At 40.6% G+C, this 26,537-nt stretch overlaps 1 protein-coding gene across 1 annotated transcript in view; it reads right to left on the bottom strand.

The window, feature by feature from the left end:
- Nucleotides 1-26,537, bottom strand: part of GRAMD2B (GRAM domain containing 2B) — a 1,158,381-nt gene that overhangs the window by 811,592 nt on the left and 320,252 nt on the right. Inside the window, exon 3 of the mRNA XM_044060315.1 lies at nt 13,831-13,912. Coding sequence (XP_043916250.1) covers nt 13,831-13,912 — 82 coding nt within the window. The remainder of the gene's footprint in view (nt 1-13,830; nt 13,913-26,537) is intronic.

Below are 26,537 nucleotides of genomic sequence, written 5' to 3'. Positions count from 1 at the left end.
TGCATCAGATGCTGTTGCTCCAGGACTGACATCAGGTCATCAGGTAGCTGACGCCATTACATCAGTTTTTCTTGCCCCAAATGTCAGGAGCCCCCCAAATAGGGAGCTAGGATATGGTGGGGAAACCACCACCAGTAAAAAGTAAATACCAGTACCCCAGAAGGGGTTAGTAATAGCCATAGAATGGAGGGAGAGAGAGAGAGAGAGAGAGAAAACCAGTGGGCTGGAGGGAGGGAAACCAGGACTTAGTGAATACACTTGAACATCTACATTTATGGTAAGTGCACACAACTGTACTATGTTCTTCATGTTTCACTGTTGCAGTCATCACACTTGAGTGGATTCCCAGAGCTGAAGAAGGGTGATGGCAGCCAAGAAGAGTTAGGGCTGGCTAGTATGCCTTGCAAGACTGCTGTAGCAAATCCTGACCTGGATTTGGAAAAGATAGGCAGGTGGTAATGCTTGGTGAAGGTGTGTACAGAACTCCAGGTAGCAGCCTCCAGAATGTCCCTGGTAGGGAGTCCCCTGAGAAATGCTGTAGAGGTAGATGTTGCCCTAGTGGAATGTGTTCTGACCCCAGAGGGATTGGTTTCCCATGGTGCTTGTAGCAGAAATGGGATGCAGTGTGCTATCCATTTGGAAATTGTTTTGAAATGGCCTTGCCCTCTGCCCCTGTGGCAAAGCTGACTAGTAGCTGGTCATATTTTCTGAAGGGCTTACTCCTATCAAGGTAGAATCTATGCTGTCTGTGCATATCCAAGGAGTGCAGGATCCTTTCCCCTTTATTTTGAGGATTAGGGAAGAAGGTTGGCAAATGGATAAATTGATTGACAGCCACACTAGACACCACTTTAAGCCTAAAGGAAAGGTTAGTCCTGAGGGAAACCCTGTCAGCATGGAAAATAATGAAGGGTTCCACAGCTATCAGTGCTTGTAGCTCAGACACTCTTCTAGCTAAAGTGATGGCTAGAAGCAAGGCTGTTTTCCAAGAGAGGAATTTTAACTCTGCTGATGCAGCAGGTTCAAAGGGGGGAAGCTTGAGCTTTTCCAGTACAAAGTTAAGGTTCCAAGCAGGGGTGGGTGCTCTCCTTGGTAGCCTTAAGTTGTTTGCCCCTCTCAGGAACTGTTTGATAAGAGGGTGCGAGAAGAGAAATGGCTCAGTGTTGTAATAAGCAGAAATGGCTGACGCATATATCTTAATGGAGGAGAATGACAGGCCTTTGTGGAGAAGATCTGCTAAGTAATCCAGGATAAGAGGCAGAGAGGGCAGTGTTGTGTCCTCTCTTTTAGACTGAATCCATGAGCAGAACCTTTTCCACTTATCAGCATAGGATTTTCTTGTACTGGGTCTTCTGGCTTCAAGAATGACGGTCCAGTACCTGTTTGCTTAAGGTCGCTGAGAGGGAATTCAAGGAATAAGCCAGGCTGCAAGATTTAGGGTTTGCAGTTGTGGATGCAGAATCTGTCCCTCCTGCTGAGAGAAGAGGGTTGGATTCTGGTGTAGGTGCCAGGGTGGCACTGATGTCAGGCTGCGCAGGAGTGGGCATCAGTGCTGGTGTGGCCAGTCTGGGGCAATCAGAATTGTCCTTGGTCTGTCCTGTTTTATCTCGAGTAATACTCTTGAAAGGAGGGGCAGAGGGGGAAAGGCATAGATTGAGAGATTTACCCACTGAAAAGATAGAGCATCCACTTTCCAGGCCCTGCTGTGAGGATTCCTGGTGGATAATTTGCTGAGCTGGTGGTTGTGGCTGGAGGCAAAGAGATCCACCATTTCTGGATCAGAGGTTTGAAGGTGCTGTGTTCCAATTGCCACTCGTCTGGGTCTAGGAGATTTCTGCTTAAGTCGTCTGCCAGTACGTTTTGTTTGCCTGGCAGGAGTTGAGCTTGCAGATCGACTTGAATGTCCAAGGCTGTGTTCCACAGGCCATGGCTAGCCTGCAGAGTGGGTAGGAATGGGTTCCCCCTGCTTGCTGATGTACCACATAACTGTGGTGTTGTCTGTTTTTATTAGCAGTTGCCCTGGAAATATTAGGGATCTGAAAGCTATCAGGGCATTCTGTACAGCTAGCATCGCTTTTTCGTTGATGTGCAGATGAATTTGACTTGGGCTCCAGTGGCCCTGAATACATATTCCATCCATGTGTGCCCCACAGGCATAGTCTGATGCATCTGTGGTTAGGGTCTGAGCGGCTTGGGGTTGAGTAAATGGCAGTCCCTTGTTGTGGTTGCATGCTTCTGCCCACCAGAGGAACTTTGTCCTTAGACAGGGTATCCAGGTCCTGAGAATGTTGGCACCAAAGACTTTTTAAGTACCATTGGCATTTCTTCATATGCAGTCTTGCATATGGAATCAGCAGTATACATGAGGCCATGAACCCTAGGGCTTGCAGTATTTTTCTTGCAGATAGCTGGGTTCTGGTCGCCATTTGTTTGAAGTAGTCTGTCAGATAGACTTGTTTTTCTGAGGTGAGGAATGCCATCTGGGAAGTTGTGTCCAAGCTTGCTCCCAGGAATACAATCTTTTGACTGTGTACCAGTTTTGATTAATTTTCATTGAAGGTGTACCCCAAAGGAAGTGAGAAGGTTTTTCCACAAATATCAGGTGCTGCAGCAGCAATTCCTGACTGTCCACCTGAATCAGGCAGTTGGCCAAGTATGGGTAAATTTGGATATTTCTCTGCCTGCAGTATGCAATGGCTGGAGCCAGGCATTTTGTAAATACTCTGGGTGCAGCAGATAAGCCAAAGGGAAGTGCAGAGCACTGATAATGCACACACCCTGCCCTGAAACGTAGATACTTCCTGCATGACTCCCTTATGGGGATATGCAGATAGGCTTCTTTTAAGTCTAGGGTGACTAACCAGGCATCCTTGGCTAGCACTGGAAGAAGCTGTTGCAGGGTAAGCATTTTGAATTTTGTTACCACCAGGAAGGTGTTGAGAATGGGAAGATCCAGGATTGGACATCCAGAGCCCTCTTTCCTGGGTACCAGAAGAGTCTGGAGTAGAATCCTTGACCCCTATGTTCTACTGGAATAGGCTGAATAGCTCTGATATTGAGCAGGGAAAGTACTTGGTTTTGAGCCTCTGCCCACTGGTTTGGAGGAAGGTCTGGAAACCCACTTGGGGTTGGTAGTGAATGGAAATAAAATTTGTACCCCTGGGATACAATGTTGAGGACCCACTGGTCCTGAGTGATCCAGTTTTTTGCATGAAGGGCAAGTTTTCCTCCTAAGGGTACAAGCAACTGAACAGGGCTGAGGAGTGGAGTAAAGAAGTCATTGTGAGCTCTTTCCGTAAGGAGGTGGCTTACACTCCCTGCTTTAGGAGTGGGGGCACTCCATTGCTTAGATCTCTGCATATCCTGAGACTGAAGTCTGAGTGGTCCGTTTCCCCTAGGTCTGGTTTGAGAAGGCCTGGAGGGGGCTAGGAAGGACCAGTGTTTTGAAGGGCAATGCCTACTGAATCTAGGGGGTTGCACTTGTAAGAATTCTTTAACAGTCTGCATAGACTTAGCTTTTTCTTCCATCTTTTTAAGAACCTCTTCTGCTTTGGTGCCAAACAAACAGTCCTTATTCAAAGGAGCATCTAGTAACTTTGATTTGTCATGGTCTGGCAAGGTTTGCTCCTTCAGCCAAGCATGTCTTCTCAGTACAGAGCCAGTGACAGCTGCCAGGAAAGATGATTCTAGGGTGTCAAAGCCACACTGCAAAACATGCTTGCTGACTTGGATTGCAGAGTGCATAAGCTCATGCAATTCTTTATTTTCTCCACAGTCTGAAAAAGTTACCACTTTTTGTTTAATAAGTTCCATAATATGTTGCTGGTACACCAGCATGTGAAACTGACAATTTAATGCCCTAACAGCAAGAGTTTCAGAGGTATATACCTTCTTACCCCATCTGTCCAAAGCTCTGGAATCCCTGTCCGAAGGGGTGGGATTCTTGGCTGTAGTAGCCTTGATACCTTTAGGCCCCTGGGAAATTATCTCTGGGTCAGCAGTAGGATTCTTGAAAAGAAATTTGAGAGTGTCAGGTACTCTGTAGTACCTGTCTGGTTTCCTAGGGGCAGGAGGTAAAGTGTCAGGAGTAAGACTGGATTCCACAAAAACATCATCCACAACATCCAGGACAGGGGGTAGGCCTGTGTTGAGGCAGCTCTAGAAATTCTCTGAGTCTCTTTTTGGACTGAGGATAGTCTTGGCATTCCCAGTGGAAATGCTCTCATAGGGTATGCAAGGTTTCACCAAAAGAAAAATCCTCTGGAGGGGAGGCAGACAGAATGGATTCCTCTGCATCTGAGTCCTCAAACAGATAAGGGGATGTCTTCGGAATCAGAAATTTCAGAGTCTTCGGACTCCTGGTCTGCAGAAGCTGAAGGGGACTGGACTCTGTCTCTTAGCAGGGGAAGGCTGACTTCCCCTAATCAGCGTAATAAGGTCTTCAGTCATTCTAAACATTTGTTTTTGCGGCATGGGAGCAGGTGCATGCACTTTGGTCATCGGTTTTCTAGGTGCAGTGCATACTCTGGGCCTAAGAAACTCTGTAGTTTTGGTTAAAAAAGAAGTCTGAGTCGAACATCGGTTGAGTGAATAACTGCCTCAGAAGCCGGTGCCTGCTCAGCAGCTCTGGACCCTGGTAGAGACATCCGCAGGTTCTATAGTCGATGAGTTTCATGGCATACCGGACTCTGAATGGGTCTCAGTAGAGGCCTGCAAATCCAATGAAGTGGGCATCAGGGGCTGCGAAATCACTTGAGTACTTGCGGACTGGTGACTAGCTTAACGGAAGCATCATCGGCAGTTTTGGACCTATGGGGTCTGTCTCTGTCTTTATCTTTACATTTTTTCAGAATATCGGTAGTCGGATGCCTTACCAAAGCCATTTCAGAATACGGAGATCGAGAGCAAAAGAATTGAGCGACAAAGAGAGCCCAACAACGAATGGTTCGGACGTTAAATAAGGCACAAATCCGACAGCGAGGGACATTGTGGTCTGGGCCTAAACAGGTGATGCAGTAAGAATGAAAATCTCTGTGAGGTATTTGCTTTCCACAAGCAAGACAATTTTTGTGACATCAGTTAGAGCAAGAAAAAAGGATTCCCAATGGGTACTTAGCTTTAGAAGACTTCAGGATTATTAAATTCGTAAACGAAAATTCAAGTAGTGGCCGACCGGCACTTGCGAAATGCTTCTTCTTTGGGCTCCTTGGCAAGAAAAACTGATGTAATGGCATCGGCTGCCTGTTTTTATACCCCTGACGACCTGACGTCAAGTCCTGGAGTGACAGCATCTGACGCAGAAATACTAAATTTGGGCTGACTGAGGGTTACCTGCAGGCAGATAACCCAAGTGCGATGACTGCAACAGTGAAACAGGAAGAACATCTGAAGGAGCACTTTGGTAGATAATAAATGCAGTAACAAAACCCAAAGGATCCACCACGGCAGAGTACAAGTAAAAGTAAAACCTTTAATAAACAGGATAAGTGCTTTCAAGTAATCCAACTCTTTTTCAAACCCAAATACAAAACAACACACAACCTGTTTAAAAAAACACACTCAACCAATAAAATTGCAATATGGCACACACCTCTAGAAGGTCTAATCAATTCAATTTCCAAGGTCTACGCCCTCGGAGAACAGACTTTAGTGGTGGTGTGTGCTGTACTGCAATTTTATTGGTTGAGTGTGGTTTTTAAACAGGTTGCATTGTATGTGTTTTGTTATGTTTTGTACTTGGATTTGAAAAAAAGTTGGATTACTCAAAAGCGCTTATCCTGGTTATTAAAGGTTTTACTTATACACTGCCATGGTGGATCCTTTTGGATAACAACAAACATTAAATTTTTATATTCACTCACAGTCACTTGCTCACACTTCCTGCCTAAAGCAAAGTCAGCCATCGTCAGCTTAAATCCAGATAAAACAACGCACACAAAATAGACACGATCACAAACTAGGCACGTGATACAAACACCAAAATAATCCTAAAGCAGCTTCTAAGATGGCTGCACACTGGTCAACAGGATTAGAGGTCTGCCAGTGTGAAAATTTAAAATGAAATAAAAGAAGCCAGTAACAGCCATCAATATGAGCAAAAATCAGCTTCTGGATATCAAGCAACTACATGAATGCCAGCAAAGAAGAAATGTAAAGAATGTAAGAGAAAGTCAACCAGTGAATAAGAAACAAAATCTATGTCTGGGAAGAATCTTGTAGCTGTTCTGCAAAAAGCATTCCAAACTTCATATTTTGTACTTGAGATATCTTCAGTAATTTGAGGAAAATTTAAATCAAATACACTTGAGTTGTTTAAAGTAGCTGAAACACTGAAAAATATATAAAGTCAAACACCAAAAAATATGAAAATAGAAAAAGATATTCAGCTATTCCAATGAGCTAATAAAACTGCAACACTCAAGAGGCTGAAATGAAAAAAGGCGGGCTGAGATTGAGGTTTCTCAAGAAAAGCCATTTCAAAAACAGTACAGTTAGACAGAGCAACACAAAGAAAACTGTAGATTTGCTTCACAGCAGGATTTGTTAGTTGAGAGGGTGCATCATATATATGCTCCAAATCTGGCCATAAGAAAGCAGCCAAGACTTAACATTAGTACAGACACAACCATACTAGCATAAAAGGAGTTGCTCCTGACAGAACTGTGGCTGAGGGGTAAAGTATTAAAAAATGAGGATGTCAAAGTGTGGAATATGATGATTTACTTGGTAATCATTATTACCAGGCACAAGAGAAGCAAGTTTATCCCAGTAAGAATGGACTGTCAAGAGGTAGGTTGTCACATTTAAGCTGCTGTTTTCATATTTCTTCACGATATTTTTCTTGGAGGATCACAGACATTTTGGATGAAAAACAGGTTAAGGAGGAAACAACTGTGCAATCAGAGTGAGCCAGCAAGCAGAAAGGGACTATTCTAACAAAAGCAAAACCTATACACAGATTATACAAGTAAAACATTCTCCATTATTCCAAAGGAAAATGCTTGAGCAACAGAAAAAAAGCACGAGTTAACTGTTAGAATCAACAGTAGCTTGAACTTAGGACAGGCACAGGATCAAGAAGAAGACCAGCAAACACTTTGAAATTAGTGAATAAAGGGGATACTATAAAGCATCAATCCTATTAAATATAATAACAGATACATGAACTGCATTTTTGCAAGAAGCGTCTAAGACTGGAATTCTGCTGACTCTCAAACTGGAGGGTGAACCATAAAGTATTAATATTTAGAAGGACACTGAAGCAAATGAAGAAGTAATAGTTTTTTGTTCTTATTAATATTAGTGCTAATATTTAAGGATGCAAATTGTATGCTATATTGTAAAGCAGTTTTATATAATGTGCAATCAGAGGGCACTTTAAATATGAGGTGGAGGGAGTCTCATCACAACTGCTTTAAATTTATTAAGGCATGAAAATATTTTTTTTTAGTTGTAAGGTATCCAGGTTTTACACTGTAACAATGTAAGAAAGACTGGACAGAAGGAAAATTAAGCTAACAATGTAGTGATCTTACACTGCTGGGGTAGGGGATGTAAAAGTGTATTGATCACGTTATATGTACAATTAAGATAATAATCTCCCTTACCTTTACAGATGTGGATATCCAGTGTCTTTGCTTTGAGCTGTAGGAACTTTTTAAAGCAATATGCTAGGCTTGATAAATGAAGTTAAAGTGATGAAAGCCATGGGAAATAGTAGCTCTTTCTTGTATATGCAATGTCATTAACTATTTTTGCATTAGCAAAGGCTTCCAGTGAGAAACAATAAGTCTACAGGTGTAAACATTTCAGAGATGACTAAATAGTGTGTTCTGAGTGAATTTAGAAATATTTTTTTCACACACCTGCAAAGTGATTAGATGTTTTTCCCCATTACCAACTAAAGGGATGAACAATCTGCAGGTGGCAAGCAATTAACCACTGTCTACTGACTTATACAATGTACATTGTAATTGGCATTTAAAGGTACATTGTCAAGCACGTTTGTGAAAAATAAATTAATTTTCAAATTATGCGAAGTGAATAAGTTATACAACTACTTGTCTCTCTAGCAACCATAGCACTTTAATGCAATTAATATAACAGTGCAAAATTTAGTTCAGATTAGGTAATGCCTGTGAGTATAGCCATCATTTTGGGGAAACTGCTACTATCTGAAAGGATAAACTTAATTTTTTGAAAATGTACATAGTTTTGTGTGTTTGTTTAAAGTTAAAAAGGAGTGGGTGTTCTGAAATCCATTTAGTTTTCCTGAGTGTTTTAAATCAAAGCAATACATCTTGTAAAATGTGACACATGGTGAAAGTAGCAGCAACTATGTATGATCAGCCTGCCAAACATTAATGTCTGCATGTAAACTAAAACTTAAAATGCAAATTCAAAAGAACTGCCATGTATAATAAGTTGGAGTAACAGCTTCCTATCATAATGGCTACTCTGTCTACAATATCATCGAATGTAAACGGCCTTACATGCCTATACAAAAAGCAAACCGTATTGAATAATACTAAGAAGTGTAGGATTCAAATAGCAATGCCACAAGAAACACATTTTGATAGAAATAAGCATGTAAATTTGACAAGGAAATAGTTTTAGAGTGGACATACATCAGAATATCAAGGACAAGAAAATGTGATTAATAATACTGACTGCTAGGGGGCTCTAATTATGACAGAAGAGGACAAAATACAACAGCAACAGATTTGTTGTAGTAAGTAGTTATTGGCGGGTGGAGAGGATTATGCGGGCATGTACTCCCATTCCACCTAAGAATGATATTACAGAGCTTAAGAGAATTTTGGGAGATATAATAAGTTTTCACCAGGGATTAACATTCAAGTTTAACATTACCACAAGGGCGGGAGACTTAAACACCACAAGGGCGGGAGACTTAAACCTTGACACGGTTATTAATAGAACATGCTGGAGGGACAGATTCATCACCCAGAGACTCCCTATGCTGTGGAACAAAATCCCGGTACATGTGAGGCAGAGCACCTCGCTGGCCTTGTTAAGAGGAATCTTAACCAATGGATGGGGGATCGCAGATATACCCCAGGGATTACTTCAGTGTCACTGCTTGACAGAGGCACAGCAAAATAATAGGCATAGTTTTATTCAAACTAAAGGGGTGGCGAAAGCCAAATAACTATGGGCTAGGCTTATAAATGCCCTTGGGCAGATAGCCTAGTATGAACCTATGAACCTATGAACCTATAAGTGTGGTGACTGGAACTGAATAGTGAGGCTCTATTAAGGGGACCTAAAAGGGAAAATATAACAAAAAATAACAAAAGAGTGTAGATTTCTGAAGAAATATACAAGAATGCTTGGCGTGAAAAAGGTTAATTTGGTAGTAGGAACTTGAGAGTTTACTCCCCATGGTAGAAAAACTGGGCTAGACCAGACATAACATATATTTCACAGGAACACATGCAGTTAAATTGAAAGCTTTGCCATACACTGCATAATTATTTCAAATTATGTACCTATAAAAACTAAGATAAAGATGTAGAGTAATGAAGTAAAAATAAGACACAGGTGCTTAAATACTTACAGTGGATATAAAAAGTTTACACACCCCTGTTAAAATGCCAGGCTTTTGTGATATAAAAAATGAGACCACAATAAATCATTTCAAAATGTTTCCCCCCTTTAATGTGACCTATAACCTGTACAATTCAATTGAAAAACAAACAAATCTGTTAAGGGAAAAATATAAAAAATAAAAAACATACAATAAGCTGGTTGCATAAGTGTGCACACCCTTAAACTAATACTTTGTTGAAGCATTTTTTGATTTAATTACAGCATTCAGTCTTCTTGGGTAGGAGTCTATCAGCATGGCACATCTTGACTTGGCAATATTTGCCCATTCTTCCTTGCAAAAGCTCTCCAAATCTGTCAGATTGCGAGAGCATCTCTTGTGTACAGCCCTCTTCAGGTCATTCTACAGATTTTCTATTGGATTTAGGTCTGGGCTCTGGCTGGGGCATTCTAAAGCTTTAATTTTCTTCTGGTAAAGCCATTCTTATGCTGATTTGGATATATGCTTTTGGGTCATTGTTGTGTTGAAAGGTGAAATTCCTCTTCATTTTCAGCTTTCTTTTAGATGCCTGAAGGTTTTCGTCCAAAAGTGACTGGTATTTGGAACTATTCAAAATTCCCTCCACCTTGACTAAAGCCCCAGTTCCAGCTGAAGAAAAGCAACCCCAAAGCATGACTCTGCCACCCACATGCTTCATTGTGGGGATGGTGTTCTTTTGGTGATGCAAAGTGTTTTTGCGCCAAACGTACCTTTTGGAATTGTGGCCAAAAAGTTCAACCTTGGTCTCATCAGACCATAACATATTTTCCCACATACTTTTGGGAGACGGGTCTATATTAGATCAGCGAACGTTGATCGATCGAACTTATGTAAGCGAAAGCTTACAATCTCAAACTTGTCAGAACAGCATTTTTTTTCCTAGGGAAAAAATCGCTGATCCAAAACACATACAACATAAGCACACCAAACAAACAGCAATCCACACACACACACCTAAAATCTGACACCTAACCCTACACTAAACTATACACACACCACTAACTATCCACTTACCTTAACCCAAACCCTAACCCTAAGGTTCGTCACTATCGCACACTCACCTCACCCGCTCCTTAACCCTAACTCACCTAACCCGCCCTAACCCTCACGTCCACACAATCGCACACATACCTAACTCGCACCCTTAAACCTAACTCACTCACATCCACACAATCGCACACTTACCTGAACCTGACACGTAACTTTCCACCACAGCACTGAAAATACTAAAGCAACAGAAATGGACAACCAAATTCTTTCCCTAGGAAAAAATTTGGGTTTCTGTTGCTTCGATAATTTAAGCTTTCGCTTACATAAGTTCGATAAATCAGCATTCACTTTTTTAAGAGTTCGCTGATCTAATATAGACCCTGGGAGACTATGTATTGTTTTGCAAATTTTAGCCGGGCCTGGATGTTTTTCTGTGTAAGAAAAGACTTCTGTCTTGCAACCCTACTCCATAGGCTAGACATATGGAGAATACGGGAGACTGTTGTCACATACAGTGCACAACCAGTATTTGCAGAAATTCCTGAAGCTCGATAAGTGTTGCTGTAGGTCTCCTGACAGCTTCCCTGACCAGTTTTCATCTAGTCTTTTATCAATTTTGGAGGGACGTCCAGTTCTTTGCAACATCACTGTTGTCCCATACTTTCGCCACTTTTTGATGACTTTCTTCGCTGTGTTCCATGGTATATCCAATGCTGTGGAAATGTTTTTGTACCCTTCTCCTGACTGATACCTTTCAACAATGACATACAAAATATAACTAGTGCAAATGCTTTTAATGCCTTTAGTTTTATATGTGGGTCAGGCATATTTTTTTTATCAACCACAGGAGAAGTTGTGCACCATAAATAATAAAGAGTTGAAGAAACTTATCTGGGAGGAAAACAGGGCAAGAAGTTAAATGGGACAACTTGATTTTTCCCAAAGAACAAGATGGTTTTGGATTACCTAACTTGAAGGGAAATTTTACAGCTAAGAAGTCAAGATTCATCTGCATAACACAAACAGAAAGTTATAAATCAAAGTGGAAAGGGATGATGAAGTAGGGGTTCAGAAGTAAGAAAATAGTAGGAGTTTGGATGCAGGTCTTTAAGGAAAATAACAACCATCATGTAGATTACATTCATAAAGTAGCAGAAAGTATTCTAAGAACTAAGCCAACACAGGAGATTCCTCAAAAAACAAATATACCAAAAAAAAGATAGCAAAAGTAAAACACTTCTTTTGTGACCTTACAAGAAAAAAAATCCAGGTCACTAACAGACCAAATTTGTCTGATTACGTCTTTTGTGTCGAGACATGCGTGAATGGGCGTGGCAAGCCGGTACGTAAAAAAAATCAACTGATAATCATTAGCGGACCAGAGTTCCGCTGTGGCGACCCCTAACCGGGAATAGCCAAAAAACACAAACAAACTGATAGTGTTGCAAAAGTAAGGTAAATTGCAGGTTTAGGGTTAGCAGGTATTAGTAACATAGGGGGAGATTTGTCCTCCTGTCCGCCTTGTTAATACCTAGTACCCCTAACCCTGCCCCTTACCTTGGATAACACTATAACTAAACAAGAGAGGCTCAGACACACACCACATGCACCAGCACATGAATAAATCTACTCATTTGCCTAACCCTTACCTGCATGCAGTCACAGAACACTACATATAGCCTTACCTTATCCTGCATACCCCTGAACATTAAATCTACCATGTTAAACTGAACCATACCCTAACACGCATACACTCACACAGTACTAAATCTATCTGCATACATAACCCTTCCTGTAACCCACATACACCCTCTCACACACACACACACACACACACACACACACACCACACATACAGTGACTTCCCAAACCTCTAATGAACCACACTTACCTCCATACACATCACTACTCCATTCTTTAAATCCACACTTCGACATACAGAATGTTAGCACTTCAAAACATTCACCAACTTGCACAGCCATGCCACATATTTGAAATACTTCCACAACCCACTTTTTCCCATTTTTGGACATGGGATCAAGGAGTGACAATAATGACAATCATCTAGAGCCAATAGCCTTGTCACAGACATTATAAATAAAATGCACACACACATTACAAATAAAACATATGACAACAGTGTTAAAAAGAATAAACATCGTAATCCCCACTACTACCTGGTTTCACTGTGTTCCACTTCTATTTGTTGATGTACATGATGACTGACAAAAAGAAAGCATCCATGACTGCACAGCTGACCAACTAACAAAACTGATCACCTGAGCAGAATTCAGTTCTGGACATTACCACCCAATGAAATCTGTGCTTTAGGAACATGACAGAGTACAAGAGTTTCAAGCTGTTCACAAATACCAAAATCTAAACATCCATTGGTAGCAGATGAAGTACCGCTATCTATCGTCAAAAAGTAGTCAGTTCTAGAACTTCATTCTATTTCTACATACCTCTCACTTTACAATTTGTCTGCAGTTGAGTACACAAGGATGCATTTTCTATAACTGTATTACAAGTGATCATATTATGCATTAGGTGTGGTGCCTCCTCTGGTTTATACCTTTAGTTCACATAAATTCTTACGCTGGTTTGCCAACTAGCCCAAACTTCATGCTTTTCATTGAGAACACCAGCAGAACCCTACAAGGAGGATATTCTGATTCATTATTTGGTCCCAGGATGTGGTACATTCTACTACCCATGACCCTGCTGCACCCTTACATACATGGCACTTGCTTCTATGTTGACAGCACAATACAGTGAGAAGCACAGGCTCTCTCTCGATACTCAGTCAAATAAATGACTTAAATGCAGAATTTCTTAACATTGTCTCAAGAAACCCTTTAGTAAAATAACTACAAGGAGTATCAAAAAGTCACTCGTTTCCATCAGGACTTCTCAGTCATTAGTCCAAAATGACTTAACTGCCCAGGGAGTGGATTCCTCAAGGAAGATGCATCACCTTTTTGCTCTTTTAGTAAGCAAGAGTACGGCTGACCATGAAGTGAAAGCAAAAGCATCTAGAAGCACAAATCAACACCATAAATACTTCAACAAAATACCATGCTAGAAAGAAAAGATAGGTTAGTTTCTTCTACATCTAGTTACCAAGAAAAATGTCAACAAATTTCAAATGTTTTCACTTTTATGTACCCAAAGACTTGCATTTAGGTTTAGTGCATGTACTGTACTTTGATAACAGCTACATTTCTGCTTACCTGGCTTGTGGAAGATTTCTTTCTTTCTAGCTTTACTTCAAAATCATCAGCTGGAGAGAATGAGGAATCGAATGTCTTTGACCTACATGAGAAATGTTTCAAATTAATTTAAGTAATATCATCCCTGAAATAATAATGCAGGAAATTGTGGCTTTTATGCTAGGTACTACCTACTAAATCACAGTCGTGCCATTCATATAGTTTCATAATCTGGGTCAGCAGTAAGACAATGACATTTTCATTTGCATCCATTTCTCTATCTTTTTTAAGTTTTTTGGTCCAGGCATCCATACTTACCTCTGGTCTTCTCTATGCTTCTTTTGTCTATTGGGCTGGTCATTCTTCACATTAGTTGAGAGCCCAGCATTAACACAAAACAGTAGGATTCCCTTTTTCCACCTGTAATTGTCGGTTTGGAATCCAACTTAAAACAAGGGAGAGGGTGACAGCCTGTGGACAGCTGCTGCTGAGACTTGAACGTAAATGGCCTCTGTCCTCCACAAGTTGTGCTATACCCAGCTCCCCAGGTACACTGCATGCAGTGCATTATGCTGAATGCATGCAGGGGAGGTATGTGGTACAATAGAAATAACCCTGTTTTAGGATGTGGCTGCTTTTCCCTGACAGGGAGAAAAAGTCCTGCAGTGGCAATTTTCCCTAAGTAGGGTAGCTTAGCACCAAACTTTTTTCCTTCTCCAACTGAGGACTGCTGGCCTTTAGATGCTAAACACCCCCACCCCACCAACCACCTATGCCTGCACCACAGTCAAATTCAGACCAATGGTGGTGCCCTGCCCTAGTGAGCTGCCATCCCTTTTTATGCTGCTGTGATTGTAAAACTTAGGCAATAGTGCTGAAACATAGGTTCATAGGCGTTTACTAGGCTAATTACCTCAAGGTTCTTTTTAAGCCTAGCCATGCATCCCAAATCGCTGACAAGTTCTGATACCCTTGTTAAGTGTAAGCATGGGCCTGGGAGCTGAACGATTTACAGGTTACCTGTTTGCATCAGAGACATATGTGCCAAACCAGGGATGAATTTCCGGTTTCCCATCCTATTGTCCAAGTTGCACTTGAATTGGATTAGGGAGGAATTCTGCTTCACATGAATGGGGAGCCTGTTCCATAGATGGGGTAGTCTCTGGGATATATATATCCACCTCTCCAGCAGGTCTTATTTATATCACAGGCAAGGTTTAAGTCTTTAGAACAGATAAGTCTGGTATTGTTTGTTTTGTGGATATGCAGGAGGTCCATCAGAGTGAGGTCTGACAATGCCCTGTATGCCAGGCATAGATCTCCCCTCAAAAGCCTGTAGGAGACAGAATACAGAGATAGGGCCTTGAGGCGGTCTGCATAGGACATATTACTTGTGTTCTGCATTCTTTTAGTGAGGAACCTCTGTGGACATTCCAGTTGTTGGATATGCCTGGTTAGGTACATGCCAAAGGGGGCACTGTACTCAATGATAGGTCTGATGAATGCCAAATACAGTGGAACAATGACTTCCTTGGACTTGGATGCCATACCTTCGTTTATAAGTTGTGCAACATAGAATGATTTCCTCACCACTGCAGACATGTGATGATCAAGGCTAGATTACTATCTATGTGTGTCCCCAAGTCTCTGACTACTGAGTCAACTCTAAAGGGGGGGGGTGTTGTCAATATGATAGTTACTCGGACGGATGACTTCCCAAAGGAAACTATTATGCATTTCTTGGCATTTAGTTTTAGTCCATGGCTCGGACACCAGCTGTTTGTCTGTCAGCCCCTCCTGGAGAACATTTGTGTCAGTGTGAGATTCAATGACAACTCCTAATTTGCAATCATCTGCAAATTTAGTCAGCCAGAGACCACTGATATTGGCCTTGACTTCTGAGAAGTAAATGCCAAAAAGGAGCGGTCCAAGGACTGATCCCTGAGGGACTCCACTTGTGACTGGCCTCCCTGTAGAGGTGGGCTCCCCAATTCTAACTTCCTGAGTCCCGTTTGTGAGCCAGTTGGTTATCCACCAGGTGACATATGGGCATGTACCTAACCTTTTGTGTTTGTCAACAATGTCAGCATGGGGTATTGTGTCAAATGCCTTGGCCAGGTCAAGGTAGGCAGTGTGAATGATTTTGCCCTCATCCATTACTTTGGTGACCTTCTCAAAGAAGTCCACCATGTTAAGTAAGCATGATCTGCCCCGAAACCAAACTGGGTTGGGTCCAGTGACTGGAGGTATACTATATCTCTATTGATCATCTCAATGATAATTCTTTCCATGGCTTTACATACAAGACTAGTGAGACTTATGGAACTGTAGTTTCCAGGGTGTGTAGATGGCCCACCTTTGTGCAGAGGATGACTGAACTATTCATGAGGCACAAAGCCTGTTTGGAGGCTACAGTTACATAGTAATTCCAGAGGCTCTGACAGGTCATGTTTCATGCTATTTAGAAGGCATCCTGGGATATTGTCTGGGCCCATTGATGCAGTGTTCCTGGTCTTAGAGACAGCATTAAGGACCTGTTCCCTAGTGATAGCAGGGGGAGTTATATTTGATGATATTTCCTGAGGGAAGGTTGAGGGGAGAGAGGAGTAAAGTTAGAGATGAATTTATCAGCCAGAAGATTTACTATATCTTCTCGCTCAGCATAGATGGCTCCATTTGCAATGAGCTCTGCACACAACTGTGTACTGCCTTTTGAGGCTGCGGACATAGCTAAAGAATGCTTTGTGGTTGTCCTATGCCTGGGAGGCCAAACTTACCTCAACTTTGGCTTTAGTAGACTATTTGTCCTCAGAGTTGTTTTTAGTTTAATGAGATTGCTTTTATCCTGCTGGGTGCTGCACCTCCTAATTTTTGCCATGATTTTCTTCCCGTTATACAGCCGACTGATTTTGTGATTCCACCAGAGTGGTTTGTTTTTTGAGTTAGTTCTGTACTTCTTTTTGGTGGGTACAGCTGCCGCTAGGCAGCTATTAACATGTTTGTACAGGGTTTCTGTGAACACTTCTGCAGAGGCAGAAGTGTTCTCAGGGTTTATAGGGGCTTGAAGTTTTTCCAGATTCTCACTTAATAACAGGAAGTTAGTCTTACACTAGTTCCTGAATATTCACGGTTTAGGTGGCGTCCAGATTTTATTTTTACTTCAAAGGAGACCATTTTGTGGTCTGACCTTACCAGGGAAGGCATTACAGTAGGGGATGTGCATCACTCTCCCATATTAGTGAGGACCAGATCCAGTATGGTTGCACCCCTGGTTGATTCATAGGTAGGTACTAGGCTATCGGCCCAAGGGCCTAAGTAAGCCTAGCCAACAAGGTTCCCTGGCTTACGCCACCAAAGAAAGTTATTTTCCTTGCCAATGTCGAGTAGAGACACAGAAGTGATCCCCGGGGTGTATTTCCTATTTCCCATCCACTCATCAAGATTTTTCTTGAAGAGTGCTAATGAAGAACTTTGCTTAACATAGATGGGTAGCCTGTTCCAGAGTATGGGAAGTCTCTGGGACAGGAATCTATCCCTCCAGCGTGTCCTGTTTATTGTGGTGAAAAGGTTTAGGTCCCTAGAGCAGCTCAGAGGGATTGGGATTTCTTTAGGTGTAGCATGTCCAACAGCTCTGGGTTTGACATAGCTTTATATGTTAGGCAGAGATCACCTCGGAGTAGGCGATATGCTACAGAGTAAAGCTGGAGTTTTTTGAGACAGTCAGTGTAGGGCATTTGTTTGAGGCCGGTAATCCTCTTTGTAAGGTACTTCTGTGGCCTTTCCAGCTGCTACAGATGTCTTGTGAGGTACATTCAAAAAGAGGCATTGTATTCTATAATGGGTCTAATGAGTGTCGAGTAGAGGGGGACAATGACGTATTTTTTTCCTGGATGAGAACCTTTTTATGACAAGGTGTGCCACGTAGAAGGACTTCCTGACTACTGTGGCGATGTGACTATCAAAGGAGAGACTACTGTCCACCTGCGTCCCAAGATCTCTTATCACACATTCAGTGTTGAGTAGATTGCTGCCTGTGTGGTAGTTCATGGGTACAGAATTTTTACCAAAGGGGATGACACTGCACTTTTTGGCATGGAGCTTGAGGCCATGGCTGTGACACCAGGCATCTGTCTCAGCGAGGCCCTTTCTGTAGAATGTTCACATCATTTGGGGACTTGGCTATGGTTCCTAGTTTGCAGTCATCTGTGAACTTCGCTAGCCAAAGGCCTTCTGTGTTAACCTGTACCTCAGAGAAGTAGCTACCAAACAGGAGAGGTCCCAGGATGGAACCCTGTGATACTCCACTTGTCACTGCTTTGAGGTCAGATTTGGAGTCTGTAACTTTTACAGTGTGGGTTCTGTCAGTGAGCGAGTTGGCAACCCATCTTGTGATGTAGGGATTTATACCTAGTTTAGGGAGTTTAGCTATAATTCCAGAATGGGGGATCATGTCGAAAGCCTTGGCGTGGTCAAGATAGGCTGTGTGAACCACCTTACCCTCATTTACGGCTTTGGTGACTGCCTCAAAGAATTCAATCAGGTTCAGGAGGCATGATCTGCCTTTCACAAACCCGAACTGGTTGGGATCCAGAGTTTGGAGGTTACCAATGTCTTTGTTTATGAGTTCCATGATGATACGTTCCATGGCCTTGCAGACCAGGCTCGTCAGGCTAATAGGTCGATAGTTCCTGGGATCAGTGGTGGCACCCCCTTTGTGAAGTGGGTAACTGTTGCTGTACACCATTTAGTGGGCACAAAGCCTGATGCGAGGCTATTATTGAACATGGTGCTTAAGTGGGGAGCCAGTTTGTTCTGAAGTTAATGTAAAACGCAGCCTGGGATGTTGCCTGGTCCCATGGATGCTGTGTTTTTGGCTTTAGAGAGTGCAGCTTTTACCTGCGTAGTTGTGATTACAGGGACTATTGACTATCTGGTCCATAGAGTTTGTGTTTACAAAATCCATGAAATCTCTTTGCATGTACGTTTGATGTTGTATAGGATTCCCAGTTAATAGTGGGGTAATTGAAGTCACCCATGAATATGGTATTGGGTTGGATGGTTAGTGTTTCCAGTAAGTTTAAATACATGGTTTGGGCTTCCTGGGTCAGGAATGTTGCATAGGATTCCCAGTTAATAGTGGGGTAATTGAAGTCACCCATGAATATGGTATTGGGTTGGATGGTTAGTGTTTCCAGTAAGTTTAAATACATGGTTTGGGTTTCCTGGGTCATACAGGGGGACCTATAGCTTGCAAGGAGGTTGTATTGGATTTTACCTATGGTGATTTGAACATGGAGCAGCTCAAGCACATTGTCCTGTTTGACCAGCCTTAAAGTATATTTATTTTTGATGTAAACAGAGACACCTCCACCTTTAGTTCCTGCCTGTGAAGTAGCTGTTCTAAATATGTGAAAGGCATTATAACCCTACACTGTTGGTCTTCTGTCCATGGCTGTAAACCATGTCTCGGAGACCGCACAGACATCCACATTCTCTAGGTTAAAGAGAGCTTCCAGGGAGTGGAGTTTTTTGTATAGACTCCTAGCATTGAGGAGTAATACCTTTAGATTCTTGGTTTTGATTTGCTGTGTCGGAAGTACTTCCAGTTTCGCACTGCCTAAAAAAGGCACTATGGGGGAAGACAATGTTTTAGCTAATATTTGAAAGCCTAGAGGGGAGAGGTGCAGACCATCCCTGGCAAAGCAACGTGGTCTGTTGACCATCTCCTTCCATGCCAACAAATATTGCACTCTATTAGAATGACACTAGAAACTAACATTAATCACTATGGCATTTTGGATGTCATACCGGATATGAGTCACTATGGCAGTAGTTTATTTATTTATTTAACTTATTTAACAGGACAGTCTAACTGCATCAGCAAAAGCAAACCCGATGTCAATGAAGGCCAGCTCCACACAGCAGTATGAAAAAGAAAGTACACAAAACAGAAAAAAAGTTGCAACAATTTTCCTAGTAGGATAAAATAATACAGAGGACACTTACTAACAAGTAGTACCAAATGCAGGAAGATAATCCTCCATATTTACAAATGCACTGACAATGTTTCACAGTTATACATACAAAGTAGATCCATGGCAGATCATTTTAAAAAATCAGTCCCATTCATATATAGTTACATAGCAGTATCAAAGCACAATAGGGATAGTAGTTGCAATTCAGTACACAGCATAAATAAGGGAAGGAGAAAGGATGTCACAGGTAATACCCAGACACACTCACAGAGAGGATGCTAGAGAAGAGTCTAGAGGAGTTACAATAAGTGGATTTAGGAAAGAGAAGGGATGGATAGTACAGTGGGAAAGTAAGGAAAGAACAGAAAGCAAGACAGCTGGAGAGGACGGAAAGGAGGAGTATAAAGTATTGATGAAGGACTGTATCCGAAAGCTCTGCTGTTTGTATTAAAGTGGTCTTTCTACTGAGAGTTTGTTTTGCGCATAGGAGTATAAAGTAGGCAGGAAGCACTTGAATGTGAAGCATAAGAGTAGATAAAGGGAATGGAGAAAATTAAATTTAATGGATTTATGAAATATCATGCGAGTGAGGAGAGAACAGGGAGGAAAAGCTGTCTAGAAAACTGAAGACAGTGTAGGGTTAGCCTGGTGTGAACAAGAGCACACCCATGTATCCACTAAGTGTCGTTCAAGTTTAATTTTGAAAAGTTTGTTACTGTCATTTTGTCTAAGTAGTGGGGGCATGGTATATAGAGTATATAGAGTCAACGGCTGAATTATTAGATGGGGATATGTGAGTTATTGATAGTTGAAAGGAGATATCTATTTTGAGAATAACATCAAAGAATGTTGCTTAAGACCAGGAATTGATCAGGTTTGTAGATGAGACTGTGTGAAATTAGTAGCAGCAAGAAGGATAAGTAGAGAGGTAGTTCTAAGCATTAAAGTTTTTTTAAGAGCAAAGCGGTGGTGTGTTTTATAATGGAAGTTGGTGGCAAATTTTGCAGCTTTTTTAAAACATTGCTCAAGAAGTTGGATTGTGAGGTAGGTTTCTAGTTGTTTTTTAAACAAGAAACACCTTTATTAAATTATCATGTATGACATAGGCCATGTTACATTTATATAAATGACAATAACCCGTAGCAACACAATTTCAGATACAAACAATATACATCCCAAACCATGCTGACACAACTGTAGTTGCAAAGATTATACATCACGTTTGACATATCCAATCATTGTTAGTCAGCCACTACATAGCTCATTCAAATCCTGTAAACCTCATTCCTCTTCTGCATGTATTGATCCCACAGTTCCCATTTTTTCCTATGGAATTTGATCCTACCCTTTTCTAAAGATCCCAGATCCAGTTCTTTAACTCTGTCACTATCTTCACTACTTCTAGTAAAGCTGGTTTAGACTTTGATTTCCATTTTCTAGCAATTGCTTTTTGGCAGCCATCATAATTAGACTCAAAAAGGCCTTACTAAATCTAGGCAATTCCGAGTTTGTATCATAGCTCAAAAAAATAATTTCCCTAGTCACTCAAACTTGCTCATCCGGCATCTCCAACACAGCAGTCTGCAGGGAATCTTTAAGTCTGCCAACTCATTACACTTCCAGAATATATGTTCCCAGTTACCTCTTCTGTCCCATTACACCTCCAACATTTGCGGTCTACCCAAGGAAAAATTCCTTGAAGTCTGCTTGGGGTATAAAAATACCTATGTAAGCACTTCCAGGCAAAGATCTGAAATCTTACAGCTGTTGCACATTTGGGAGACATACATATATCCCCCCCCATTGTTTCATTGTGAATTTCTTATCTAATCTCTTTTCCCAGTCCTTCCTAACCTCCTCGGATTGATTATTATAGTTATCAATGAGGTTTCTAGGTTAATCAGTTTTGAAGAGGCATTGACTAGCACTGGAAACAAGGAGGTTGAGGCAATATGTCTTCTTCCCAACTTTGATAAATAAAGCAATATCCTGTACAGTCAGCCTAGCTTCTGATGGATTTTCTTAACAGCTTCTTTCACATGTTCAATTTTTAGCTCACCTATGGTGACTCCTAGGAGCTCAGTATTGGATACTAGTTCTATTTTTGTGTTATTTGAGGTGGTTAGGGTGAAGACTGCTTCCTGTTCGAGAGATTTTTTGGGGGTAAATAGGATTACTTTAATTTTTGGGGATTTTGGATCAGATGGGAGTTGGGAGAGCAAAGCTTCAATGGAGATGAGAGATTCCTGGGTCATCTTTTGAATCTCATCAATACTTTTAGCTCTGCAGATCAGTGCAGAGTCATTGGATACTGCACCATGATGGTATGTTTACTGACTGTGTAGGTCATTAATGACTATGTTAAACAGTAGGGGTCTGAGAATGGCTCCTTGTGATACTCCTACTGAGACAGGGAGAAAGGAGGAGAATGTATTTTGCCATTTTACAGCCTGTGATCTATTGGACTGGTAGCTTTTGAACCAGCACAGTGGTGTTGTATCCAGTCCCACTAAATCAACCTAGTATGGAAGACTGTGTCAAATGCTTCTGACAGGCTGAGGAATACTGCAGATGACAGGTTATCTGTATTTCTACTGTGGTTTATGTTGGCAATGAAACGAAGCAGGGTTGTGGTACAACTATGGTTTGGGTGGAAACCATGTTATGTGGGGGATAGCAGGTTATTGTCAATGGTGAATTTGAGAAGTTCGGTTTGAAAACGTTTTTCTAGCACCTTGGATGGGGAGAGACAGAATGGTAATTGGTCTGTAGTTGGAGATGTCAGTAGTAAAGTTTCTGCCATTATGAAGTGGCAAAATGTATTATTTCTTCCACAGGGAACATACATGGTTTTCTTTTATGTAGCAGTTATTTAGAATTGATATTGGATATGCTAGGATATTTGCTGCTCTTTTGATATATTCTGCAAGGAAGTTGCCAAAAGTTAGAGTGGTATGTTTCAGCTGGATACTTTTTTTGACAGAGGAGGTGAGAAAAAGAAAGATTTATTTGTTAGAAGACCTGAGGACAGTGTAATGTAGAGTTGTAGAGGTAGATTTTTTTAATCATGAGGTAATTGTGTTTATGAAACATGAGTTGAATTGTGTTGCTATACTAATCATTTGTGAGCTTGTGGAAGGTTTGGGTAACATGACCTAATCAGGGTGCAGGAGGTGGTTGATTGAGGACCAGTAGAGTTTGTAATTGTTTTTATTTGTATTTTGGAGACCTATGTACAACGCCTTCTTGTGATGTTTTATTTTGTGCTTAGGTTTTTTCTAAAGGTACTTACAGGTTTGGAGAATAGTCGGTTTTGTTTTTTAACAAAAACTTCCACAATTTGTTTCTTTGCCTCAGCAAGGTTTTACTTTGCTTAGATAGCCATGGAATTGGAATAAATTTGATTCATTTAGTTCTAACAGAGGCATTTAAATTTACAAAATTTAGGAAGGTCTTGTTACAGACACTGCATCACACAAGGGGATGGTATGAAATGATTTCTGGTTATTCAACTTTAGGTTAGAGACAAAAACTGTAATGTCGGATTATCACTTGGGTTTCTTACTTGTTATAATGAGGTCATCTGTGTAAGTTGAACTGGTGACAGGTGATAATGGCTGGAGTGTTGTTACTAAGAGCGTCAGGGAGAGCGTTACTTGATTTTGCATATCCTAGGGTTCTTAGTCAGGATGCAATCAACAGTGGAATTTTTCTTGGTGTTTTTGTTATATCTGCTTGGTGTGAACCCTTGAAGAGATCAAGAGAAAGAACTCTTCAGCTATAGATATAATGTTACCTATGGGTGTGTATACACTGATTACACATAAACTTGTCTACCATAAATGCATAAGTGTGGACATGAGGGTATCAGCTTTAGAGGTGGGGCAGGACTAAAAGATGGAGAGAGAGAGCTCTAGTGTGTTCATAGGCTGGTATTAGGCTATCGGCCCTAGAGCCTATACGAGCCTAGCCATAACAATTCCCTGGCTATTTCTTCCCACAATATTTAGGTAAATGATAGCTACATTGGCACCTTTTTTGAAATTTTCCTGTACAGTCTTAGAATATGGGTCTATGTCATATAATTGAACTTCCAAATTTTCGAACATCATATGTTCAAACTTGGAAGTTCGAAATATGACAACATCGAAACCTCAGAACAGCAAATTCTTTCCCAGGGAAAAAGTTTGCTGTTCCGAAAACACACAAGCACACCAAAACCCTAATAAACCTACACTACACCTTACATATACAACTATCTATGCACTAACCTTAACCCAAACCCTAACCCTAAGATCCGTCACTATCGCACACGTACCTTACCCGCACCCTAACCCTAAGGTCAGTCACTATCGCATACTTACCTTACCCACGCCCCAACCCCAAATTCCATCACCTTCACATGCTTACCTTACCTGCACCCTAACCCCAACTTCCGTCACATTCACGCACTTACCTTAACCTGATCCATAACTTTCGCACCACAGTACAGAAAATATCAAAGCCACGGAAACAGCCAAATGAATTCTTTCCCTGGGAAAGAATTTGAATTTCTGTGGCTTCGACATTTCTATTTTTTGAACTTCTCATTCAAACTTCCAGTAGTCGACATTCCAAATGGTCAATTAACTAACATAGACCCTGAGAATATTACACTATGGTGGAAGAATTTCTTCATCCTTTACACTTTGTTTTCAACAGGTTTCAGTTATCGCTACTATATCTGGGGCATGGTGGTTTATCCAAGCATGGACTTTTGGTGTTGTAATCAGTCTGCTGTGGAGGTTAATGTTATAGAGGTGAAGGCCTGGTTTATTTAACTGGTGTAGGAAGTTAGCAGATAAGGTGTTATTAGAGGGTATTGTGGGAACTCAAGGTGGGGTGTTGTGGGCCAGGGTCTGGATGATGCCACCATACTCATTTAATATATGATAAAAAAGATAGCTGAACAGGATTAATTTACTTTTAAAATGTATAAAGTTGGTATTTGTGATGCTGAGTTTATGCCCTGGTTTATTCCTTAAAACAGGAAGATGAAGATGGAGTTGAGTAGTCTTTTGACTACAGGGAAGTGAGCATGAGACTGTGTAGTAGCATGTTTGTGTGCTAGAGGATGGTATGTGCCCGATATAAAGAGCTATAGTTAAATGGTCCACAAATCCAGTCTAAGGGTGGGGGGGTGCTGCACTCCTGAGTGTGCCATCCTTTAGATGAGGCATTAAACCAAGGCCCCATCTGCCTGAGCTGGTGATAGCTCAGGTATATGCAAAAGATTCCATGGCATCCATCAAAAAGAGTAGATAGGTTCCCCAATTGACAAGCCCAATTTCCTTTAGTAGTACAAATACCACCTTGGCCTAGGTCTCATCTGAACAGAGACTACTAAGCCTAGTGGGACTAACCCAGTCAGCAAAAGAATAAATACATAAAAATAAATATTATATCTGTAGGCGTCTACTTCATTGTCTATTATACTCAGGAAAGACCACGGATTTGATGTTTTTCTTTTTTGTTAAAATATTTTTATTAATTATAACAGATAAATGACAAATTTTAACAAGAGAACTACTTAAACAAGATAAAGTAGAACAAAAACAATTTACAAATGTGTCTACTATATAACTTGCACTCTAATAATTCTTTACGTATAAAAGAGGAAAAAATAAAGTCCTTGCAGGATTGCAAGTGTTTATTTAGCAGTTCCTTGATCTTCATCCAAATGCTGTAAGAAGTGGTAATTCTAGTTGCTCTCATCTTGATTATTAAGAGTTTATAATGACAAACATCAGTTGTAATCAGTTGCAATATTTATGAATTTATTCACTGTTGGAGTTTTTTCATTTTTCCAGTTCTTTGTGATTATTTTCCTTGCAACTGATAGGATGCTCCATAGAAGTGGTTAACTCTTTTTACAGAGTCAGGTACTGGTATACTGAATAAGATTAATGATTTAGATAAAGTGAATTTAGCATTGACGCCTATAAAACTTTAAGACTGTCTCAGAATGGCTTAACTTCATAATCAAAAAACATATGTTGCCAATCTGCTTTAGTATTTGTTTTACATCTCCGGCATGTTACTTTTTTCTTGGACATTAATTATATTCTATGTGGGATTATGAAGTTTTGTGTATAACTTTCCATGTAGACAATTTCCATTTTATAGAAGTAGCAGTATATTTTGAAGATATCAACATATGTTTTATATCTTTTTTTATTTGGATAATAATTATTTATAATTTTGAAATACTCCCAAAACTTTCATTAAAACATTCTGTTGTATATTTAATAATCTTATATATTTTTGATAAAAGTTTATTTTTCCATTGTCCTCTGTAATAATAAAAATTAAGAAATCAATGAATTTTGGCACAGAATTTTTATAGAAGGTTGCATTACTTTAATTGTATTTTCCATTGAAAATCTACAATTCTGTATATCTAACCACAAGTCCTTATTTAAATAAAATTTATTACATATATATTGTAATTTTTCTCCCAACATCAGTTGACTCCAATATACCAAACTATTTCCCTTAAATGTATTCATTTCATATATGTTAAAAGTGCATATACTACTTTGTGTATATGCTACAGGAAATACCAAAAAATAAAACATGCAAAACATGCCTTATATTCAGGATTCTTATAAACAAAATTTCCAAAAGTAATTAACATGAGAGAGAGAGAAGAAAATTGATCATAACATTTCTATTTTATAGTTTACAATCTTTTAATATTCCAGAGGACATTAT

Source organism: Protopterus annectens, chromosome 2.part0, assembly GCF_019279795.1.
Source record: "Protopterus annectens isolate FY-2018-M chromosome 2.part0, PAN1.0, whole genome shotgun sequence".
Lineage (NCBI taxonomy): Eukaryota > Metazoa > Chordata > Ceratodontiformes > Protopteridae > Protopterus > Protopterus annectens.
The sequence above is the reverse complement of the archived record's forward strand: the minus strand, read 5'-3'. Positions and strand labels throughout refer to the sequence as shown.